This window comes from Streptopelia decaocto (genome assembly GCF_964273445.1).
Source record: "Streptopelia decaocto genome assembly, chromosome: 2".
In the NCBI taxonomy this organism is placed as follows: domain Eukaryota; kingdom Metazoa; phylum Chordata; class Aves; order Columbiformes; family Columbidae; genus Streptopelia; species Streptopelia decaocto.
The window spans coordinates 146,742,547-146,762,082 of NC_138655.1; the positions used below are offsets into that span (position 1 = coordinate 146,742,547).

Here is a 19,536-nt window from a genome sequence, read left to right on the forward strand (position 1 = left end):
TTATTGAACACGTAAACCCATGAACTACTGCTGGAATGTAACAGGCCTGGTGAAATAACAGTGCTGGGAAGAAAATATGAAGAACAAATGTTCTCAAACTACAACTGTCTCCAAACTTTATAACACTTCTCAACATGAAATAAAAATCAAATGCCGCTACTAATAAACCTAATTAAGGCCCAACAACAATCCAAGAGAAAGTACTTACATCTCTAAGAAAAAGAATGAAAAAAACTCAAGCAGAAAAGTGTGATTATTCATTTAATCACTAGCAATATGCATTTGGTCATCTCAGAACAACATCCTTACATTTACATGGAGAAATTGACTTGGGCCTCGCATAGAAATCGAAACTATAAACAGGGAATGCATGAATCTGTCTCCCCTAAAATAGTTTTAAAGGATGCTGACATACACATTTGTGCTTATTTAATTATACCACTCTAAAGAAGAAGTGAACAACCATGCTGTGTGATTTTAAATCCAAGTATATATATTTAAGTATAAAGTTAATTTCTCAAATTCAGAGAAATTACACTAACAGGCAACACTATAATTTAAATTCACATATGTTTCATAAATTTCCAAGTAAGGCTCTAGAAAAAGCACTTACATACACTTCTGTTCATTTTTATTCATTAAAACAATTGCTTAAGTGTATGTTTAAATTATGTATAGTCTTCACTGAATTTAGTCTAATTTTACAGAACTTGTAGTGGAAAAATGCTGTTTATGGGTAAATGGATTTGCAAGTACTTTTTGTATTTGTATTACTGACAAAAGCAAGTTTGGTACCATGGTCATTACCTCGGTTTGAACACAATATTTTTACTAGATATTTCTGGATTTTTTTCCCCCGCCAAATATTGCAGGTTTTTATACCGAGTATTTCTATTGTTACAGAGGAACTGCACAAACACAGAGCAGACTTCTTGCTCTGCCTGCTTCTGGACTGATTCCCAGATTGCACATATAAACAGGTTAATAAAAATTTAGATTATGTCTGGATTTTTAAGACAAAATTGAGAATAGTAAACAGATGATATTCATCTATATTTACTGTATGTTCATAAAGGTTCAAGTAATGTAACTAGAATTTAAGCTTGGCAAAGGTGCACTCCTAATGTTCTCCCCAGCAATTCCTCAGGAAATGACTGCAGAAACATACAATACTATACTGTGAATTAAATATTAGAATTTGGTGAAAAATCATGAAAATTATCAGAGTCACTTTAGAGGGGAGGGTTCAAATTAACAGCAGTATAACCTTGGACATAAAAGATCTGACCCCAGAGGGTACAGACATTCTGCTTTCCGAAAGCTGCCTCTGCTGTCTCTCTCCATGACACCTCGTGTGTGTCTCAAGCACATATCCTTTCAGAGAGGGTCAGAATACGTTCACAGAGTATCCTGGTTCATAGATCAAGATGCTAACAAATACAGAGCCCTAAACCCATAAAAAGCCATAAAATCAACTGAAAAGCCATGAACTGATATTAGAATTGCTGTAGCTCACTTGATTTGATTACACACTATCAAAAGCAGCATGAAACATGACTTAGCTATTTCTGTTTTAGGAAGTAATCAGTGTATCCATAGTTTGAAAACTGTTTCTAGACTTTAGTATACGAACAATTTACCATGCTTCAACTTACCTCATACTAACTGCCCATATGTGTGAATACGACCTGCTGTGAATTCAAAGTAATACGGGTCAACTCCTCCATTAACAGTTGGGCTCATTCAGACTACCTTGCTGTTGTAACAGCTTACAACGTATCAACAGTTACTCAGGTGTCACTAAAATACCCTGAACTTGGTGTGATACAAGCCCTTCAGTGACAATGTTTCAGGTTTTGTTTTCAGGGTAGTGTATTTAATCAAGACTTTATGTTATAATGATGAAGAAACTTGCCTAGAAATGCTTAGTTACTTAGTAATCAAAGAGTGTTCTTTGCATCTGGGGTAACAGTAGCTCCTTCCATAAGACATCTCCTTCCTAGATGATCGAGCCTTTTTGGAACGGTAGACCAGAATGTTTCACTGAAAGGGCTACAGCACAAAGAAAAGGTGGATTCTGTTTTGCCACCTTCATTCCCAAATAAAGTATCAGCCCACTAAGATCTGATTGCAAAACTATGATAGTCTGATCTGGAGAGTTAATGCAATCTGCATTTGCGGACAGAAAGAAAAGATGGGAGGGTGGGGGGAAGGTCTTTTCTGTTTTAAAGAGAAGATGCAGTTCATGTGGCATCAAATCCAAAGTATCATTTTCCAAGTATACTTCGGTCTCTCAATACGATTACAATTCAACATTAATTTAGTTGGTTAACTAACCAAGGTAAGAAGCTCATTTCCAGCATGATCAGATGACCCTTAGTTCTGCAAGTACATGATGAAATCATAGCCCATTAAGATTTTGGAAAGAGGATAAAGTTCTTTCAATTACATGCTTTCTGTGTTCCTGATGCTGTTTATATACCACATTTCAAAACAGTATAGAGCAATATGAAAACCATCTTTAATATACCGTACTGGCCTAGGATGTTTCAGTGAGCCCAGTGGCCTGGATGTACTAAAGCCCTTTGACAAGTTTCTTCCCACTCTCGTAGTAGAAGGATGAAAGCCTTGGGAAAAGGGCTGGTTGCCACCAAATCCGCTCCAGCCAGCCTTCAGCTGGCAGGAATTCTGGACAGTTTCAACTAAAATATTTTTACATAGCTTTTAAAATGGCACAAATTAAAAAGCTGAAACATATCATGGAACATTCACCTTTTTTAAATGTTACTTTTGTTTGAAAATTGGAATCTTGAAGCTGAAGCCAAAGGACTCCTTCCCCTCCTGACAATGATACATTGAGCTCAGACTAGCTTTAAAGCTAAATTTAAGCTATTGAGTTATTAGGACTTATTTTATTTTGCAATGTGGAAAAAGAACCAGTGCCTGCAAATCTGCTCTGTATTCTCACTGAATCCTCCCCAAATTATTAGATAGACATATACAAACACAGTGTAAGCAAAACTTGGATAAAACCTTGAAAGTGTGTCTTTAAAAACACAGTCATACTTTTCACAATAGAGTAACCTTCTTGTTTCATTAAACACATTGCTTACTTAATGCACTTTAAAAGTAAATATTTTTCCCCAATTCATATATATTTTTTATTTTGACTTAAAAATCAAACCACTATTTTATTAGCTTATGTTGAACCAGATAAAGGCATACACTACATAAATCCTTTATGTCAAATCCAATGAGCCATTTTGGAAACCTTAATATTCATGCTTTTCTCATGCAAAGTAAGGACATTTATATGCAGATTACCCCCAAAAGTACAGTGGACACAGTAGTTCCAGGGAAAAGAAGCTGAAAGAAAGGAAGAAATTGTCTGTCATAACCAATTGCTCACCTAGGTAGGATCCACTGTTGTGACCAGCACATTCAGCATCTTCTGGACGAAGGGTAAAAGCATACAGAATAAGAGCCAAGAAATAAAGCAGAATAGTTAGAAGCCCAGCAAAAAACACAGAAGAAATTACTTTTAAAATGACAATTACACAAACCATAGCATTAAAAAGCCTTCAATAAGCCATTTTCTTAAAAACATAAAACAATATCTATTGTTTTATATTTTAGCTGGAGATTATTCTGGAATTTTGCAGCATGCACAGTGATGTTTTTACCTTTTCAAGCAAAAATTGTGATGACAGCAAACATTCTAAAAAGAATGCTAACACTGTATTATTCACACTTTATCAGTTAATAGAAAATATGATGCCACTTAAAAGAAAGCAAAATGTATTTGATGTAAATCAAGCTTTTTTTTGTAAATTATACATTATCAGACTTTAGCTTTAAGTTTTGGCTCACTGGATTAGACAGAAAGGTTTTTGATCAAAAACACGTCTTCTCATTTGATATAAAATAGCTATATATTTTTTCATGCCAGAGGCCCTTTGATCAAAAATACAAGCTACAATTTCTAATGCCTTTATAAACAAAGGCCTCTTAAGTTAAAAAAAAAGTACAAGAGATCAGCTGCTATGACTTTAACATATGCTGCAAGCATCACAGGAACCGGCTACGCTCAGAGAGAGAACAGTAAAGATGATACAACGTGGATGAACTTTCTGCCATCTCGGAGAAATACTCTGTCAGTACTAATTAGAAATGCAAGACCTCTCATGGCCACATAATTAAGTCCGAACCATCTCCTTCCATCCCAGCCCACCCAAGTTTTGCTAATATTATTTTATGATACTACTTTCCTATACATATCTTCCCGAAGATCAAGAGAGAGAAAGCAGTTTAAAGCAATAGTTCTAATTACTGATCTTTATGTGAAACAACTATGAATATTCTGGTATTTTTATCTACTTTAAAAGATGATTCAATGTATTTTGTGGCAATATGAAAACATTATATGTATAACATATCTTAGAAACGTTCGACTATATTCAATTTAATTTTAAACACATGTTCTCTAAATAAAATTACTGGGTTATGCAGGGAAACTTTTGTACATGTACCTTCAATTTCCTCTGAGAAGCACAAAGGAAAAATAGGAAAGGAAATCATTAAATGGAGTGAAAACATAACTTAAGAAAGAAAAGTTAAATTGAAGAAGAAAAATGCACCTACCACACTCAACCGCTTCCTCATCTTAGAACAGCCAAAAAACAAAGTATTATTGTTTAATACTTCATAAATAGGAAAAAATTTAGCTATGTAAGCTACTCTAAAATCCTCTTGATAGTACCTATTATACTGAAGCATAGACCAATATACCAGCACTGGGTTTAACTTACATGTTTAACTACACGCAGTTAGAAAAGAACCTAAAAAGACATTGAAATATTATGTACACTTTAAATTTCCTGCATGAGATTTTTTTCACTGCTTATTTGTTAGCAATGACCTTAGCCAGTTGTCATGGAAGAGCTCGTTCATATTAAATACAAAGTTTGATAATTCCACTTAATCGGTCTGAACCTTGAATTTCTAAGAATCACTACCACGAATGTGATCTCAGTATTTTTCTGCACTTATAGTAACAACTGCTACTGCCCTTGGAGCTGGGTTTTCGAGAGGCTTTTTGTATTTTTTGAATGTCTATAGTGGTACCTGAAAAAACACTGAAAGAATTTACACACTCATTTTTCCTCTGACAGTATCCTAATATAATAGGTGTACTTAAGATTTTCTGATTACCTATAGTAAGTTAATAAATTTCTGCCTCCTTGATAGTGGAAAACAAACATTTTTACAATCATCGTTGGCCTTTTACAGAAAAGCAAGATAAATATAATGAATTTTTGTTCACAAAGATATCCTATACTAAGGCCTAGATTTATATAGATATTTTACAATCTACATCTCATTCAAATTTCCTTTGGAATATGGATAAATATGCCTAAAATACAAATATTTCAAAGAGTTTCCATGAAGCATGTCTTTCCTCAGAATGTGAAGAAATTATTCAAGAGATATTTTACAATCTTTCACATGTAACTGATGTACCAGACAAAGTTGAGGTCAAACCCCTCCTGCCTGACTGACATGGAAGAGCTTTTCCCATTTCATGTTATGAATTGGATACAAGAGTCTCTTCTGCCAGGGGAAGAATAGTGTTTTGCAGAATCCTTTCTTCGTATTTTTTTTTTCCTGAGGATTTATGTTTTAAAATAATAGTTTGGAAGACTTCTCTGAAGCCTGTTTGAAGGTTATTTCTACACTCAAGGTGACTGTACAGTTTTTGTAGGCTGGCAAGTCCTCTAAGGTGAGCACTGCTTGGTTGACCACATCTGGTGCCTTAGAAGAGTGCTGACGGTTTTGTGAGTTGAGAGCAAAATTGCTGGATCCTCTTCCCTTTGCTGACCTTAAAAGCTCCCAGTTCTTGAAGCGACAAATGTCCCAAAGCTGGACTCAGAATGGCAGGTTGGCTTACAGGTACTATTTCTTTCTCCTTCATGCTAAGAGACCTCTTACACTTCCTGATATGTATGACAAGTTTTTCTGTATTTCCATGGCTTTTAATAGGCTGCAATGTATTCCCTGAAAAGAAGTCACTAATGCTCAAAGCCAGTTCACATCAATACATCTAAAAAGTCTCCTGAATTCCACAAAGTTATTTGATTTAACTAGTGGTTGTGCATTTCAAAGTATTCTGTTTGGTATTTTATCACTGGAAAAAGAGAAGTCCTAATTTAGGAACATGAAAGACTGGGCCAGGAGAAAAAGAAGTCTCTATGTACAGACAGGTTTACACTCGCTCAACCTGACCTTTGGAGACCTGCAAGAGTGGAGAGGGTGGAGCTACAGCAGCAGGGCTGAGAACATCTGGAGGGAATGCAGGCTTCTGGCTACCCCTGCTAGGGAAGGGAATGGTCTTGTCCATCCATGGTATACATTAAAGACATTAGGATTCCCAAGTGCACCAGCTGATGTCAGAGAGCACAAGCCAAAACACAGAGTGAAGGAGTTCTGAATTTTTTGTTGAAAAATTTTCCTTCTTATTACTGCTCTTGGCTTTCTTGGGCTGCTCCATGGTTGAACATAACAGTCTATAATGAAAAGATCCAGGAAATCAATGGGTCTTCACAGCTTCATGCAGCTACGAAATAGTCGTCAACATGTAGCTCCAAATCTGAACTTTACCAGGAATTTTACCAGGGCTACTGCCTGTCCTTAGTAAAGCCAGAGATTATTTGCCAGGGAACTTTCATAGAATCATAGAATAGTCTGGGTTGGAAGGGACCTTCAGAGGTCATCTAGTCCAACCCCCTGCCATGAGCAGGGACATCTTCAACCAGATCAGGCTGCTCAGGGCCCCAGCCTGCCCGGCCCTGAATGTCTCCAGGGATGGGGCATCCACCACCTCTCTGGGCAACCTGGGCCAGTGCCTCACCACCCTCATTGTAAAAGGTTTCTTCCTCAAGTCTATCCTGAACCTCCTCTTTTTTAGTTTAAAACCATTACCCCTTGTGCCATAACACACCCTAGAGTTTCAAAGTTTGGAGACACTAACAACTGGGGTAGATCTTCTGAGGCCAATCTAGTTTCACTAAATTGAAGCAGGACGAGAAAGGAAATAAAGGTGTTCATCTGAAAAGAACAAATTAGAGACTAAAGGTGGACAGAGACTAAAGAGGAGGAAATCTGATGGGAAGCAGGAAAATAAAAGTAGTGACAAAATGGGAAAAAAAAAGGTAACACAGAGCAAATAAAACACTGAGACACTGAGAAAAGAAGAAATAATATCAATTAAATGCAGTGTGATAAGAAGGGAGAGGAAGTTATAAAGAAAATAGTCATGGAACAGGCTCAAGAAACAACAATGAAGCATAACCAAGATATAAATGGGAAAAAAAGAAATAGGAAACACAAGTGCAATGGAAGCTTAAGAAGCAGGTGTTTTTATTCATTTTAGAAAGACTTCAAAGTAGTCAGTATGCTATACTATAACAATGCAAAACAGTATTACATACACTGTATTTTTTGTATGTATTTTAATAGAAATATACTCAGGTTTGGTTTTGGGGGCCTCACCTAAATTATATTACTTATGAAGCTCAAGACCAGTGCAACTCTGGGAACTTCCTCAACTCTTTGGAACAGCCCGGCACCAGATTATTTTTTTAAAATTTTTGCTAACTGTCTTTCAACAGTGTTTTCATCAAAGGATCTTTCTTACATGTTTCTCAGTCTAAAATTAGATCCGGCGGCTCTGTTCTAGCTTTTTAGCACAAGGAAGTTATATTATCGCTTAAATTCTATTTCACTCTAGTAAACAAGAAACTGTGAGGTACGATGATCTGCATTACAGTGAATATATTAAACACTCCTGATCTTTTAGTGACAGCCCCACACAGCAATTGACATTTATACTGTTTTGCAGTTTTTTATCCTATGATTTTGTAGATTGAACTATACATATACATTCATGTTATAGAAGATGTACAGTGATCTAAGTTAATCCTCTCATAACATCATCAGGTAACAGTAGGTCTAGCAAGATAATCTGGAAAATGAAGAAGGATAGTCTTGCAGTGAAGGACAGAGCAAGAGTTTATGAGATCCATTTCCACTTCTGTCTCATGTGACCTTGACTCAAATGTCATCCAGCTTCAGGTTTCCTTAGTTTCTCTGTAGTAGCAAGAAGTTAATATTTGTAAAGACAGGAGACTTCTGAACAGAGATGCTAATGTGCTAATTTAACTCTATGGGTCTAGTTTATTTTTTGTTCTTACTCATAACGACCTGCAGGTGGGCAATCAAGTTTTAAATATGAACACAGAAAAATACTGAGAAGAAAGGCAGAGTTAAGATTGTGCAGCAATTATAACATGGCAAAAGAGTCCTACTCTACATTTATCTTAAATGTTTGCTCTTCAAATACAAGTGGAACAAAGCATTCATTCTTTTAGCCTGTTTAAATTCTTTTGTTGGCAGAACATGATCTTCAATTCACAAGACACTCATCTATGGATAAACTGGGTTACATCTTGGTTGAATGAACAACATTTGGCTGCAGTTAAAGATTTCCTCTTGCTCATACAATGCCAATCACATACGGTAAATCAAAATGGAAAGTAAAATGGGGTTTAAGACCTAGAAAAACTATACGATGATGGCTTTGCCACAGTAAGTATTTACATTTAGCATTAAATATACAGAACAAATGTATTTTCAATGAAGAGACATCTCTGAACAGCTCTGTCATATATGCTACATACATATACATAATTATATATAACTATATACACAGGGTATGAATATACACATAAGCATATGCATGCATGACACAAGTTAACAGAAGTTACAGGCTACACTAGTATAAAATATAAAGTTACCAGCAATTTTCATACCAGAGACAACACATATATATCATAAGAATAAACACAGTAACCGCTGTGGAAGCAAAACCATGCTGAAGGCATATCGTGTCTTGGCCAATTATTGTAGTTTATGATAAGTTCAGAACAGTAAGTTATTTGGTTGTTAGTCAAAGAAATTTACTTTTTTTCCTCAAAACAATAGGTGATCAGTGTTTTATCTACAAGTCAAAGTAAGCTACAGATGCAAGAAGGAGCATGTTTGTTGGCAGTGACTATTACAGTCAGAGTAGTAGTCTTTGTGTTCAAGCTAACAGGCTGGGAACTATTAAACCTGTGCTGAGCCTCATGTCACTCCTAATTAGGTGGGATGCAGTGACAGGAGAACTCACAGAGCCAATTCCAGCTGCAAAGTTGTGCCCAACCTGCAACCTGCTGGTTGCAGGCAGCCAGGCACAGCGCTCCTGCACGCCCCCCGCACCCCCGTGCGAGCGACACCGCACACCGCCGTCCCACCCTTTCATGCATCTCTGTTCCTTTACTTGCATTCTATTTTCCTATTTTCTTTTCCATGCTGCTTTTTCTTATAATTTTTTCCCCAGTATAATTTTCCCATAGTATTAACGCATGAGAAACGCTGTTTTTTGCCGAAACGTTATTACTGTTAAGTATTAAAAACAGTGCTGAAAAGGCTTGAGAGGTTTGGTATCCCTCCATCGTCTCTGCACTAACTCAGAGCCTGGGAAGTAACAACATCCATCTTGTCAGCAGGTCTGCATGTGTAGCTGCTACCTATCTCCTGCTTTTAACAATTACCAAATCTTAACAGTGAACTTATTGAGGTTTTCTACCAGTAACAAAAACCCAAAACAAGCCAGAGTTTATATCAGTAATTTTTCCATTCACAATTTCAAAATCTTTAATAAAACAAATACGTTAGTGTTTGATTTAAAAGGAATCAAGAAACAACTGAACTATAGTGCAAATACTGACTAAAGTAATGCTCTTGCATAATACTGTTAATTGTGCTAATTTAATTATTTCAAAGCCCATCTTCTGTGGGGTTTTGCCTAACGGGGTTTATGGGCAGCTTTTGCCCATCTGTTCTTTCACTGCCCTCGTTGCAATACTTTCTCCTTTTCTTCATCCTCAATATGAAATTTCTCTTCCCTGCTTTTCCCTTTATTTCTTTATTCCTTCTTTTTCTGGGTCTTTCTCTCAATGTAAAATCATCTCTTGTCAATGTAGGTTCCATATATATTATCAATTTCCTGCCACCTTACACCCAGATACCATCAAACTATGCATCCTCTTCACCTGCAAATGAAGAAGCGTGATTTCACTTACCTTTCAATATTTAACATATACTGTTTTGTCCCTTCCTTCAGTGTCCACATGTTAAATATTTTTCACTTTGACTGGTGCAATGTGAGAAACAATCTCTGATCTCTTTCAAGAAAATAGCTAAATTCTTGGAGAGGTGTACGTATCTTCCACAAAGCTAAAGTATTTACTCTTACTTATACTCACTTTACACGTAGACACAATGAAACAAGATGACTTGGCTATTAAAGTGAAACTAAGATTTGGCATTTCCATTATAAGCTGATCCTTTTAATAGTTTCGAATTAGGTTGGGTTTCTGTTGTTTTCAATGTAAATAATTATTTCTGAAAAGGTTCCTTGGAAAAGGTTCCTCCCTTCACATGTGCATACATAATAAGCATGGTCAGCTTGTATGTATCAAAAAAGGCCACTTGTTTTGCTTCCAAATTTATGATACACAAATATGTGTACAGATTAACAACTTTGAACAACATGCATCGCTATACTGAAAAGTATAAAAAATTCAAAATTGGAAACAGAAAGAACACTTTCCAAAAGTAATTCAATCTAGCTCCTCACAGGTTTTGAAACATACTTGATTATCACACCAAATCCTGATGGACATTAATGTTACTGTGAATACAGTTACTGACTGTGTTCCAGAGAGCTTGCTTTCTAGACAAATACAACAGTCTTTCCTACTTCCAGAACTGGCTTGAGAGGGAAAAAAAAGAAGTTGTAGGATACTTCTTGTATTTTATATGATTTTGAGTAATTTTTAGATTATTTTTCAATTAAAAGGACACTACTATTGTGGAAGCACACCTAAGAAACTAGAGCTGACTCACCTTTTCTTGGTATCCAAGAAAATAGAATATTACTTCTTGATTCTCCCTATTAAAAACAAAGATATGTACCCAGGTTTCTTCCTCATTACAAAACATGGGATCTGTGGAATGAGGTGACTGAGCAGAGCACGCTGACATCCAGTGTTACTTAAGAAAGTCTCCCAGTGCAGCTCCCCATCCATCAGGAAAGGGACTTTTATTGGCAGCTCTGCTGAAGTCAAGGTTTTCATCTTTGGAAAGCTATAAGAATATCAGCTGGCAAATTGCCCTTTCCCTCCAAACTGCTAATGGAATTCAGGTCATACAACTTGATGGGATCAATTGCAATAGGAAGAAACCTCTCAATAGACAGCTAGTTCAGGAAGATCTACAGAACACCATTATCCCCACACAGCTACCCTTCCAAACACTGGAGAACGCTATATTAAGCTGAAATCCTGTAGTACAGGATTAAAAAAGAATCAGAAGAAATCAAGCATTATCAATTTCCCACCTCCTTACATGGGATCTTGTTAAATACAACTTTAGAGGATAATAATCAGTGAGCCATAGCCCACCATACAGAAAAGGGTTTAAAAAAACAGACCCAGCAGTCCTTTCCAATTCTCCATTCCCCGTGTCACCTTCCTTACTCGTTTCTGCTACCGGCAGTATGCTATTTGCTCAGCTGAGTAATGCACGATTTTCCAGCATCTTCCAGGTTTGGTAAGGTGATTGCTCTACACAAATACAGACACGGTCTCCACATCTCACAGCCTCATGGCTGTGCTTGGTAACATGAAAAAGCAGCCTAACTTTAGAAAGATCACAAGGGTGCAGAGTTTCCCAGCTTACGTGGAATCTTCTTGAAAAGCCAGGCAAGTGGAAGGTTTTCCTGAGAGCAGGCCAAGCAACACCCTAGTCACAACATTTTTTTCTGTAGCTGAATTCTGGTCCTTAAAATGGCCACCTCTATGAAAGACCTGAATTCCCTCCCAGCACTAAATACATGTTTAGTGTTCGAATGAAGGGATGGACCTCTACTCAGAACAGCACTTCCCCTCTTCCCATGGAAAACTGGAAGATGTAGCAGCAGATCGTCCCAAGAAATGAGGAAGAGAGAACATTACAATCCTACATTCCTTTGCTGTCTTTTCTCCTTCAAGACACACCACTGTCATCAAGATGGTATTTAGCTGGACCTTGCTTTCTCTAAAGAAAGTATAAAAGACAATGACAGTAGGCATACTGCTTGACCCTAAGGCTCTGTCATGTTGTAAAGGAAAGTGGAAGAAGAGGAACATTTCTCCCTTGTTTAAGCTAATTGAGGCAAAGACAGTGGAGACAGCAGAGACAACAATAGCCGACATCATATTGCGCTTCTTCTTTGGGTTGTAATTTTGGCAATTCCCAATCAAGGTCAGACTGCCTATTTGGAAGGGCGAGATGCATCTTGTAAAACCTTTCACTTGAAGGTCACTAAAAAGATGCACTCCATTCTGAAAGGAATAATGCAGTGCTGCTGCAGAAGATGATTTACCTCTTCAAAAGCACCAGTGCCACCTTCACTGAAGGCTCTTGTTGAGGTGATTATCCAGATTCAAGAACAGCTATACCCTGGGATCAGACACTTTGCCAAAAATGAGGCAGAGCAACTTGGCCTAGAACCTATAGAAACAACAGGTTTACTACAAACTGAAGGAGCTCTTCTTTGTTTCCATGATCTATGTAAATTAGAAAAGCTGTAGCACAACCATGTAATCTGTTATTGTAACTACAAAGCTAATCAAAGGCTTTGGAGTTAACAATAGCATTTGGGCACACAGTCAAATAGTAAAATGGAATGAAATATTATTAGAAAACTAAAAGTAATTGTTAAACTTCAAAACGCAAAAGCCATAGCAAGGAGTTAGGAAAATTGCAACAGAAACCTTGGTGAGAATTTTTAAAGTTAAAAGCACTTAGTTCTGCATTGAGTGTGCCAGCATCCACTGTTTGCCATAGTAGCCATACTTTCTGGTTTAATGTTAGAGAATGAAAGATGGTTGGAAATTTTAGACCACGTTCTGAATATTTCTAGTTGAACTCACAAACATGTTTGCATTTAAGATTTAGGTCCTACTGAAGCACGATAGTTTCTTACATTGTACTCACTTGGTTATGAGTCTGTACAACTGAAAGAAATAACAGGTCAAGTAAAATATGCAATAATACTTAAAACAGATGTTGATGTAAATTCCAGTGGAAAGAAAATACTGTTTCGATGTATGCGCTTTCTTTGAGCTTATTTTTCTTATATTGTGCAACTACTGTATTTAAAAGCAGAGACTATTAAGAATGAATTTGTTTAAAAAAGAGTAAGTGGTTCTGTGAAAGCCTGTCAAAGAACTGAATGTCCTGACTTTAAAAAATCTGTGCTGCTTCATATGACACACAAGATCACCAACTATACAAGGGAAAGAAGGGGAGACTATCTGACCTTTTATCTCAGTCTCAATATAAATTTCACTGTATTGATGCAGTCCAAGTTATATAAACCATTGAGCCAATCCAGTACTATTTCAACAGGAAAAGAACACTCCTCAACCTTTGAAATATTATATATCAAAACATTAATTGGGCTTGGTGCTTCAAAAACTAAGTCAGAGGGTTGGGAAAAACTGTTAGCTGCTTTTAAAGCTTTTAATGTCAGCTCTTATATTTATTTTCCTACTGATACAATGTGATGAAGCAGCTATTTAGCTCAGGAGAAATGCATCCTGTAGTCACAGGGCTGAAACAAACTGCTATTTTATAAGGTTAGAGATCGGGAGTATGATTTTTATCCCAGGTTAACAGACTTACATGATTTTCTGTTGGAAATTTTCAGTGGCTGAATCTGTACTTCTGGTCTTCTTAGTGCAAATCTCCTGTAAAATGGGAGGTGGTGGGGGAAAGACACAAAGTTCTCAGTTTTCACCACAAGTTTGGGATTAGTAAACATTTAACATCATGAGACAACAGCAAAATATCCCAAAGACTTTATAAGAAATTAACTTAAAACAATGCAATCTATTTACAACCTAAAAAAATAAATCCTCGGCCTCCAATTTTTGAAAGCTCTCCAAAACCTGCTGCAGTTCTTATTCCTGCATAGTACATCAGTGTGAACACAGATACTGATGTGCTATTTTCCATATGTTTTTCCTTTCAGTCTGGATCAGTGTCATCCTATCAGTTTTTGTCATTATTAATTCTAGCCAGACAAATAAGGAAATCCAAAGTATTTCAGCAACAGGTTTCCAAGTTCAGTTGTCTTGCTGCAAATGCAGGTTTATCATACCCGCGTAATCTATGAGCATTACGTATGACAACCATGCTAACTTAACAACTCGGCAAGTACGTGTCTTCTCTTACCACAAAAAATAATGAAACTACGCTTCTCAGTAGCTCACCTCTCCTGGAAATGCTTTGAAGGGATCAAGCCTGCTCTGGGATTGGCATCACCTTCGTGTTTGGCCTGCCACCAGGTTGCATCATCCTGGCTCATGATCTGAAGGACATCTCCTTTTCTGAAAGCAAGGCCAGCTTCTTTACAAGGAATTGCTTTATCCTCTTTGGGATCATAGTCAAATAGGGCTCTGATAAACATCTGAAATAAACCATGTTTTATCTTTAGAATAAAAAATATTAAATGTAATCCAAAGGTATCTCCTATTTTTGCTTTTACTGTTCGAAAGCTTTGAATCAAATAATGTAAAGCAATAAACATTTACTGCTGTAAAACATCCTTATGAACATCTAACATTAGAAGCTCATATGGAAATATTAAATTCATTGCTACTCCAACTGCAATCCCAGTGCAGTGAAGGTTATAAGATCCAACTCCCAAAGGCAAACAGGACTTTGCAGGTGAATAGTGTGCCCATGTGGGGAACAGAAGGGAGGATATTTTAAAACCATGGTGCTACCAAGTGTCTTCTGCCCAGTGTAGGATGGAAGAAAAGGAGCACTTGGAACTAAGCCAGGTCCTCGCAGAAGACTGAAAAGTACCTTATGTCAACTTCACGCCTGTACAGTTAGGGCTTAAGAACCATGTTTCACCCACTTGTAAATTTAGCGCGCACTACACATTGTTGCATTAGAAAAACTGAATCTGGAGGCGTAATCACATTCTTGGTTCTGTCATCCAAGCAAACAATATATATTTTCAGCATAACAGTTACTGCAATAGCTTCTGAAATAGTCTTGCCTACCTTGCCTTCCTTTACTGGCATTTCTTCCTTTACACTAGGTATAATTTTAAATGTAATTGCTCCTTGAGACTGAGCCTGGTGAACATTTGAAAAGAAAATGAGAAATAATGAAAAAGAAAACGAGAATTAAGCTATACATTTCAAAGGAATATTAAAAGGAAAATAAATCCAAATTAATTTAAAAATACTGAAATTTAATGAATCTTTCCTCTCCCAAGCATGATCCATGGAGTTTGACAGCTTCACCATTCTAAACTTTGCATTGCAAAGAATAAAATACCTGCTTGAAATGCTTGGTTTTATTTGCTTCACTGGTGGCCAGAGATGGAGTGTTAAAAACTGGGACCTGCATGTTTCAGAGGTCCCACTTCTGCACTGAAAGCAGAAGCAAATGCTATAGCAAAAATATATGCATATTAGAAGCAACCACAGGACTCCTGGCACAGTTTGGACATCCCTGGAAAAATCCAACTAACATTTCATTAAAAAAAAAAAAAAGAAAGCAAAAAAGAAAAATTCAAATAGGCTTATGCCATATTTATCATATAAAACTATTGGGGGGGATTTATTCTTTTGGCAACTTTAAGATACTTGAAAAGAAAAACATATTTGAATAGACTACGTGTACTTAATGGAAAAAAAGCCCTCCACTATAAATCTTAAAACAAGTTAGCCATCATCAGCCACCTCATCCATTCATCTTTCCCTATATCCCACTTAAAGTGTGTCTGGCTGCATTTTACTTATTAACCACAATATATTCCCACTGCCTCGGTGACATTTTGCTGTTGAAGGAAGTGCTAATCAGCTGGAGCCTCTGCTGCTGTTGCACGCAGCCGACAAGTTCCATAAAACCGGGAGAGCGCCACAGACAGCCAACGATTCAAACAAAATGGAAACAGGCCCGTCCAGTACCGAGCGAGACATAGTTCTGCCGGCACGTCTGCGCCCCAGAGCTCGCTGTTGGACAAGCAGCAGCCAAGTCCTTATTGCACCAGCCGTAGGGCTGGAATCAATAATTCCGTTACTTCTGAAACAAGCCCTAACTAGCTTTTGATGTTTATATTGCACCTCGAGGAGGTAAATGGGGAAATTGTTCACACCTTTTCTAGGGCTATTGTGCTTCTAGAGATTTTTAAATATTAATTTCTAAAGGAAAATGTGTTTCTGTAGGGAACATAAAACCACAAAGCAAGTATAAATATCAGCGGGCTAACACTTGAAATGAATCATCTTAGTTATTGAACCAAAGCTGTGAGACAGCCACTCAATTCAGCAGGACAGCAAGGTATTTATGCACACAGAAATGCCTACACCATGAATACAGAGCTGTCATGACCCTCACAGGTTTCTTTGCTGTAAAAATATCAAATATTTCAGACAAATTCCGAATTACTTCATGTGCAATGGGGCTCTATAAGTGAATAATTAGGCTGGCTTCAGAAATTCTCTAGTTCAGAGGACTACAAACAATCATACAAATGGCTATACAGTGCAAATCAATACAAAATATAATCTTACTATACCACTTTGTTTATTCTATCAAGTACCTGTATTTTTAAGTAATCTTCACACAGAGTAATTGTGTTATTAATAATTATGAATACATTTAAAAGTTTTAATTCAACAGATCATGGTGTGCCTGAAAAACTAGATTATACACCAAGGACTGCAATATCCTGCAACATATTTATAGCCATATTACCATCGTTAACTCTTTACAAGTAATCTGAAATTGCATATATATATATATATATATGTATGTATGTATGTATGTAATGCATGGATAATCATTCTTTAAGAGAAAGGAAATAGAGGTGCCACTGGAAGAAAAAGCATTATTGTAGAATATACTTTTTTCTAAGAAATACACTAGAAAACACAAGTCTAATTTCTTTTTCTTGACTCCTCTAAATTAATTTAAAAATGTTTGGTATTTACCAAAATGTGTATTATTTCTTCAGGTTTTTTATCATCTACCGGAATCCCATTGACTTCCCTCAGCTCATCACCAACATGAATAAGACCTACAGAAGGCAAAGAGGAGTTGTTCAACAGTAGCTACATATTATACATTATACATTAACATGCAGCTTTTTTCTCCATTGCTTATCCACTTCAAGCTATAACTTAAAAGCAGGAATATATGGTGAACATAACAACAGCTCCTGTCCTCACAGATAAGTTTGAGATGGTCCTTCCTCCCGTCCTTCCTCCCAAAAATTAGAACAATTTCTCTGTGACTTTTCCAGACTTTTATGCAGATGTTTGAAAAATGTCTGTGCCAATTCTTTTCCTGCTCATAATACTTTCTTATTGCTACACAGCTGCAAGTACTGCAAAGATCACTTAGGCTGTGAGTGCTAATTTGCGGCACAAATGTTTCCTAATTTTACAATATATATCTAGATTTACTCCATTACCCCATGGAAGTGTGAAACACGGCTGTCCTAGATTTTCCTCAATGCAAAGAGGCACTGCAGAGTAAAATTCAGGACCTCTTGCTTGAGCTCTTGCAGATTTTGAGCATCCCAAACTAGCAATAGCAGTCTAGGATGTGCTGGTATTTTGAGAATTACCAGCTGAAACTCCAAATGGATGTACTAATATAAAATGATTTAGCCATCCTGAGTTCCTCCATCAGCGGGTTGTAATCTTGGCATAGCCTTTCATTTCCAAGTGCGTATCTTCACATGGAAACAAACCATTATATATTTAAAAAAAAACCCTGTATCTGCTAACTCAAAGATGCCCATTTGGATGTGAATTGGGGAAAAAAGAATCAGCATGAATACTTTCACCAGTATTGAAATATCACTCTGGAAAGCTGTCCAAACCCCAAATACTTTTGTTTGTGATAGCGATGTATTCTGTGTGTACAATTTGTTTCCATTTTATCTCATCTTCTTCTGAGTTATAGAACTTGAATAACTAATGGAAAAGAGCAAAACCTTACCACTTCTATCTGCAGCTCCTCCACGCATTATCCTGGCCACCACAATTGCACCAGTCTGTTCATCCCTTTTAATAGTAGCACCCTTAAAAAAAAAAATTAAAAAGTTATTTGGTTAATCTTACCATAATTTTAATTCACTAGACTAAAAAAAAACATTTGCTACATAAAACTGCAAAAAAGTTGACATCGTATTATAGCAATGTGTGAATAAGCCAGAAATGGTACTTGCCTATGAAAAGAATATACAAAATACGTTGCTCTGTTACCATCCTATTAAAACATGAGTTCTTTTCCATTCAGAACTGACTCATGCAGTTTGGAAAAATGATACAAGAAGTTTACTGTTCGACTTCATGTTAACTGCAGCGTACCTTACCTGAGCCTGTGGCTAAAACTGTACTAAACTATTACTAAGAATTGATAAATTGTTTTTCCTACATTAAAACAGGCCACATTACATACTATGGCTATAAAAACTTTATTTGTGCTAGTAATAGTTGCACTTTATGCTCAGAACTGCCTGTGTAACCCACTCATCATAGTTTTGCTTGCCAGTGTTATCAATGAATAAACAGGAATCTGAGGAATGCCCCTGCACACCAGGGCTCACCTGGACGACCCGCGGGACAGCAGTGCGGAGGAGGGGAACGTTTCCTGACTTAGCCATGGCTGTTTTCATACACTGCACAAACACAGCAGCCAGGCATTCAGGTAAAATGACATCATGTAGTTAAATTTCCAGCAAACAGCTGTCTAGATGAGAAAAATGCTGGGAAGGATGCGGTGGCGCGGAGCGGCCTGTCCTGCCAGGCAGAGGGGACTGGGCCCGGGGGAAACGCTGGCCCTGCTTGGAAGGCAGAACCCGCAGAATAATTACATAGATTTTAGCTAGTTACGATGTACCGTATAATCACCTCCAAAAAGGTTATTTGATCCAGTATTTTCACAAAGCAACACAGAAAAAGGCACCTCCTGGCCAACAGCTTTTTATCTGCACATGATCACTTTGCCATGTCAATGTATTTATTACAGTTACCTGTGATAGCTCTGACTTTTTTAATCGACAGAGGTATTTAGGACTCTGGCAGGTAAGTCAATTTTCTGAAAAATTCCATATTTTTTATTAGTATTACTTCACCTCTGAGTACAAGAGAGTGGTTAGAATTTCCTGCCATCAGAAAATTGCTGTGCTTGAAGTAGAGTACAGAAGTACTTTATAAATAAAGTTCCTTTAAATAATTAAATTGCTTTTACAGCTAGTTTATGTATTTGTTTAGACTAAACATGAACATCATGTTTATCACTATTTCAATTTTTAAGTGTTTCATGGATGTGAAGCCAAAATAAGTACAAGTAAGT

At 36.9% G+C, this 19,536-nt stretch overlaps 1 protein-coding gene across 3 annotated transcripts in view; it reads right to left on the reverse strand.

Annotated features, from left to right (window-relative positions):
• MPP7 (MAGUK p55 scaffold protein 7) overlaps positions 1–19,536 on the reverse strand; it is a 150,266-nt gene that overhangs the window by 20,122 nt on the left and 110,608 nt on the right. For all 3 annotated transcript variants that reach the window (XM_082044100.1, XM_082044098.1, XM_082044099.1), the window contains 5 exons: positions 18,178–18,259; positions 17,163–17,248; positions 15,222–15,296; positions 14,421–14,617; positions 13,831–13,895 (listed from right to left, as the gene is read on the reverse strand). In XM_082044100.1, coding sequence (XP_081900226.1) covers positions 13,831–13,895; positions 14,421–14,617; positions 15,222–15,296; positions 17,163–17,248; positions 18,178–18,259 — 505 coding nt within the window. The remainder of the gene's footprint in view (positions 1–13,830; positions 13,896–14,420; positions 14,618–15,221; positions 15,297–17,162; positions 17,249–18,177; positions 18,260–19,536) is intronic.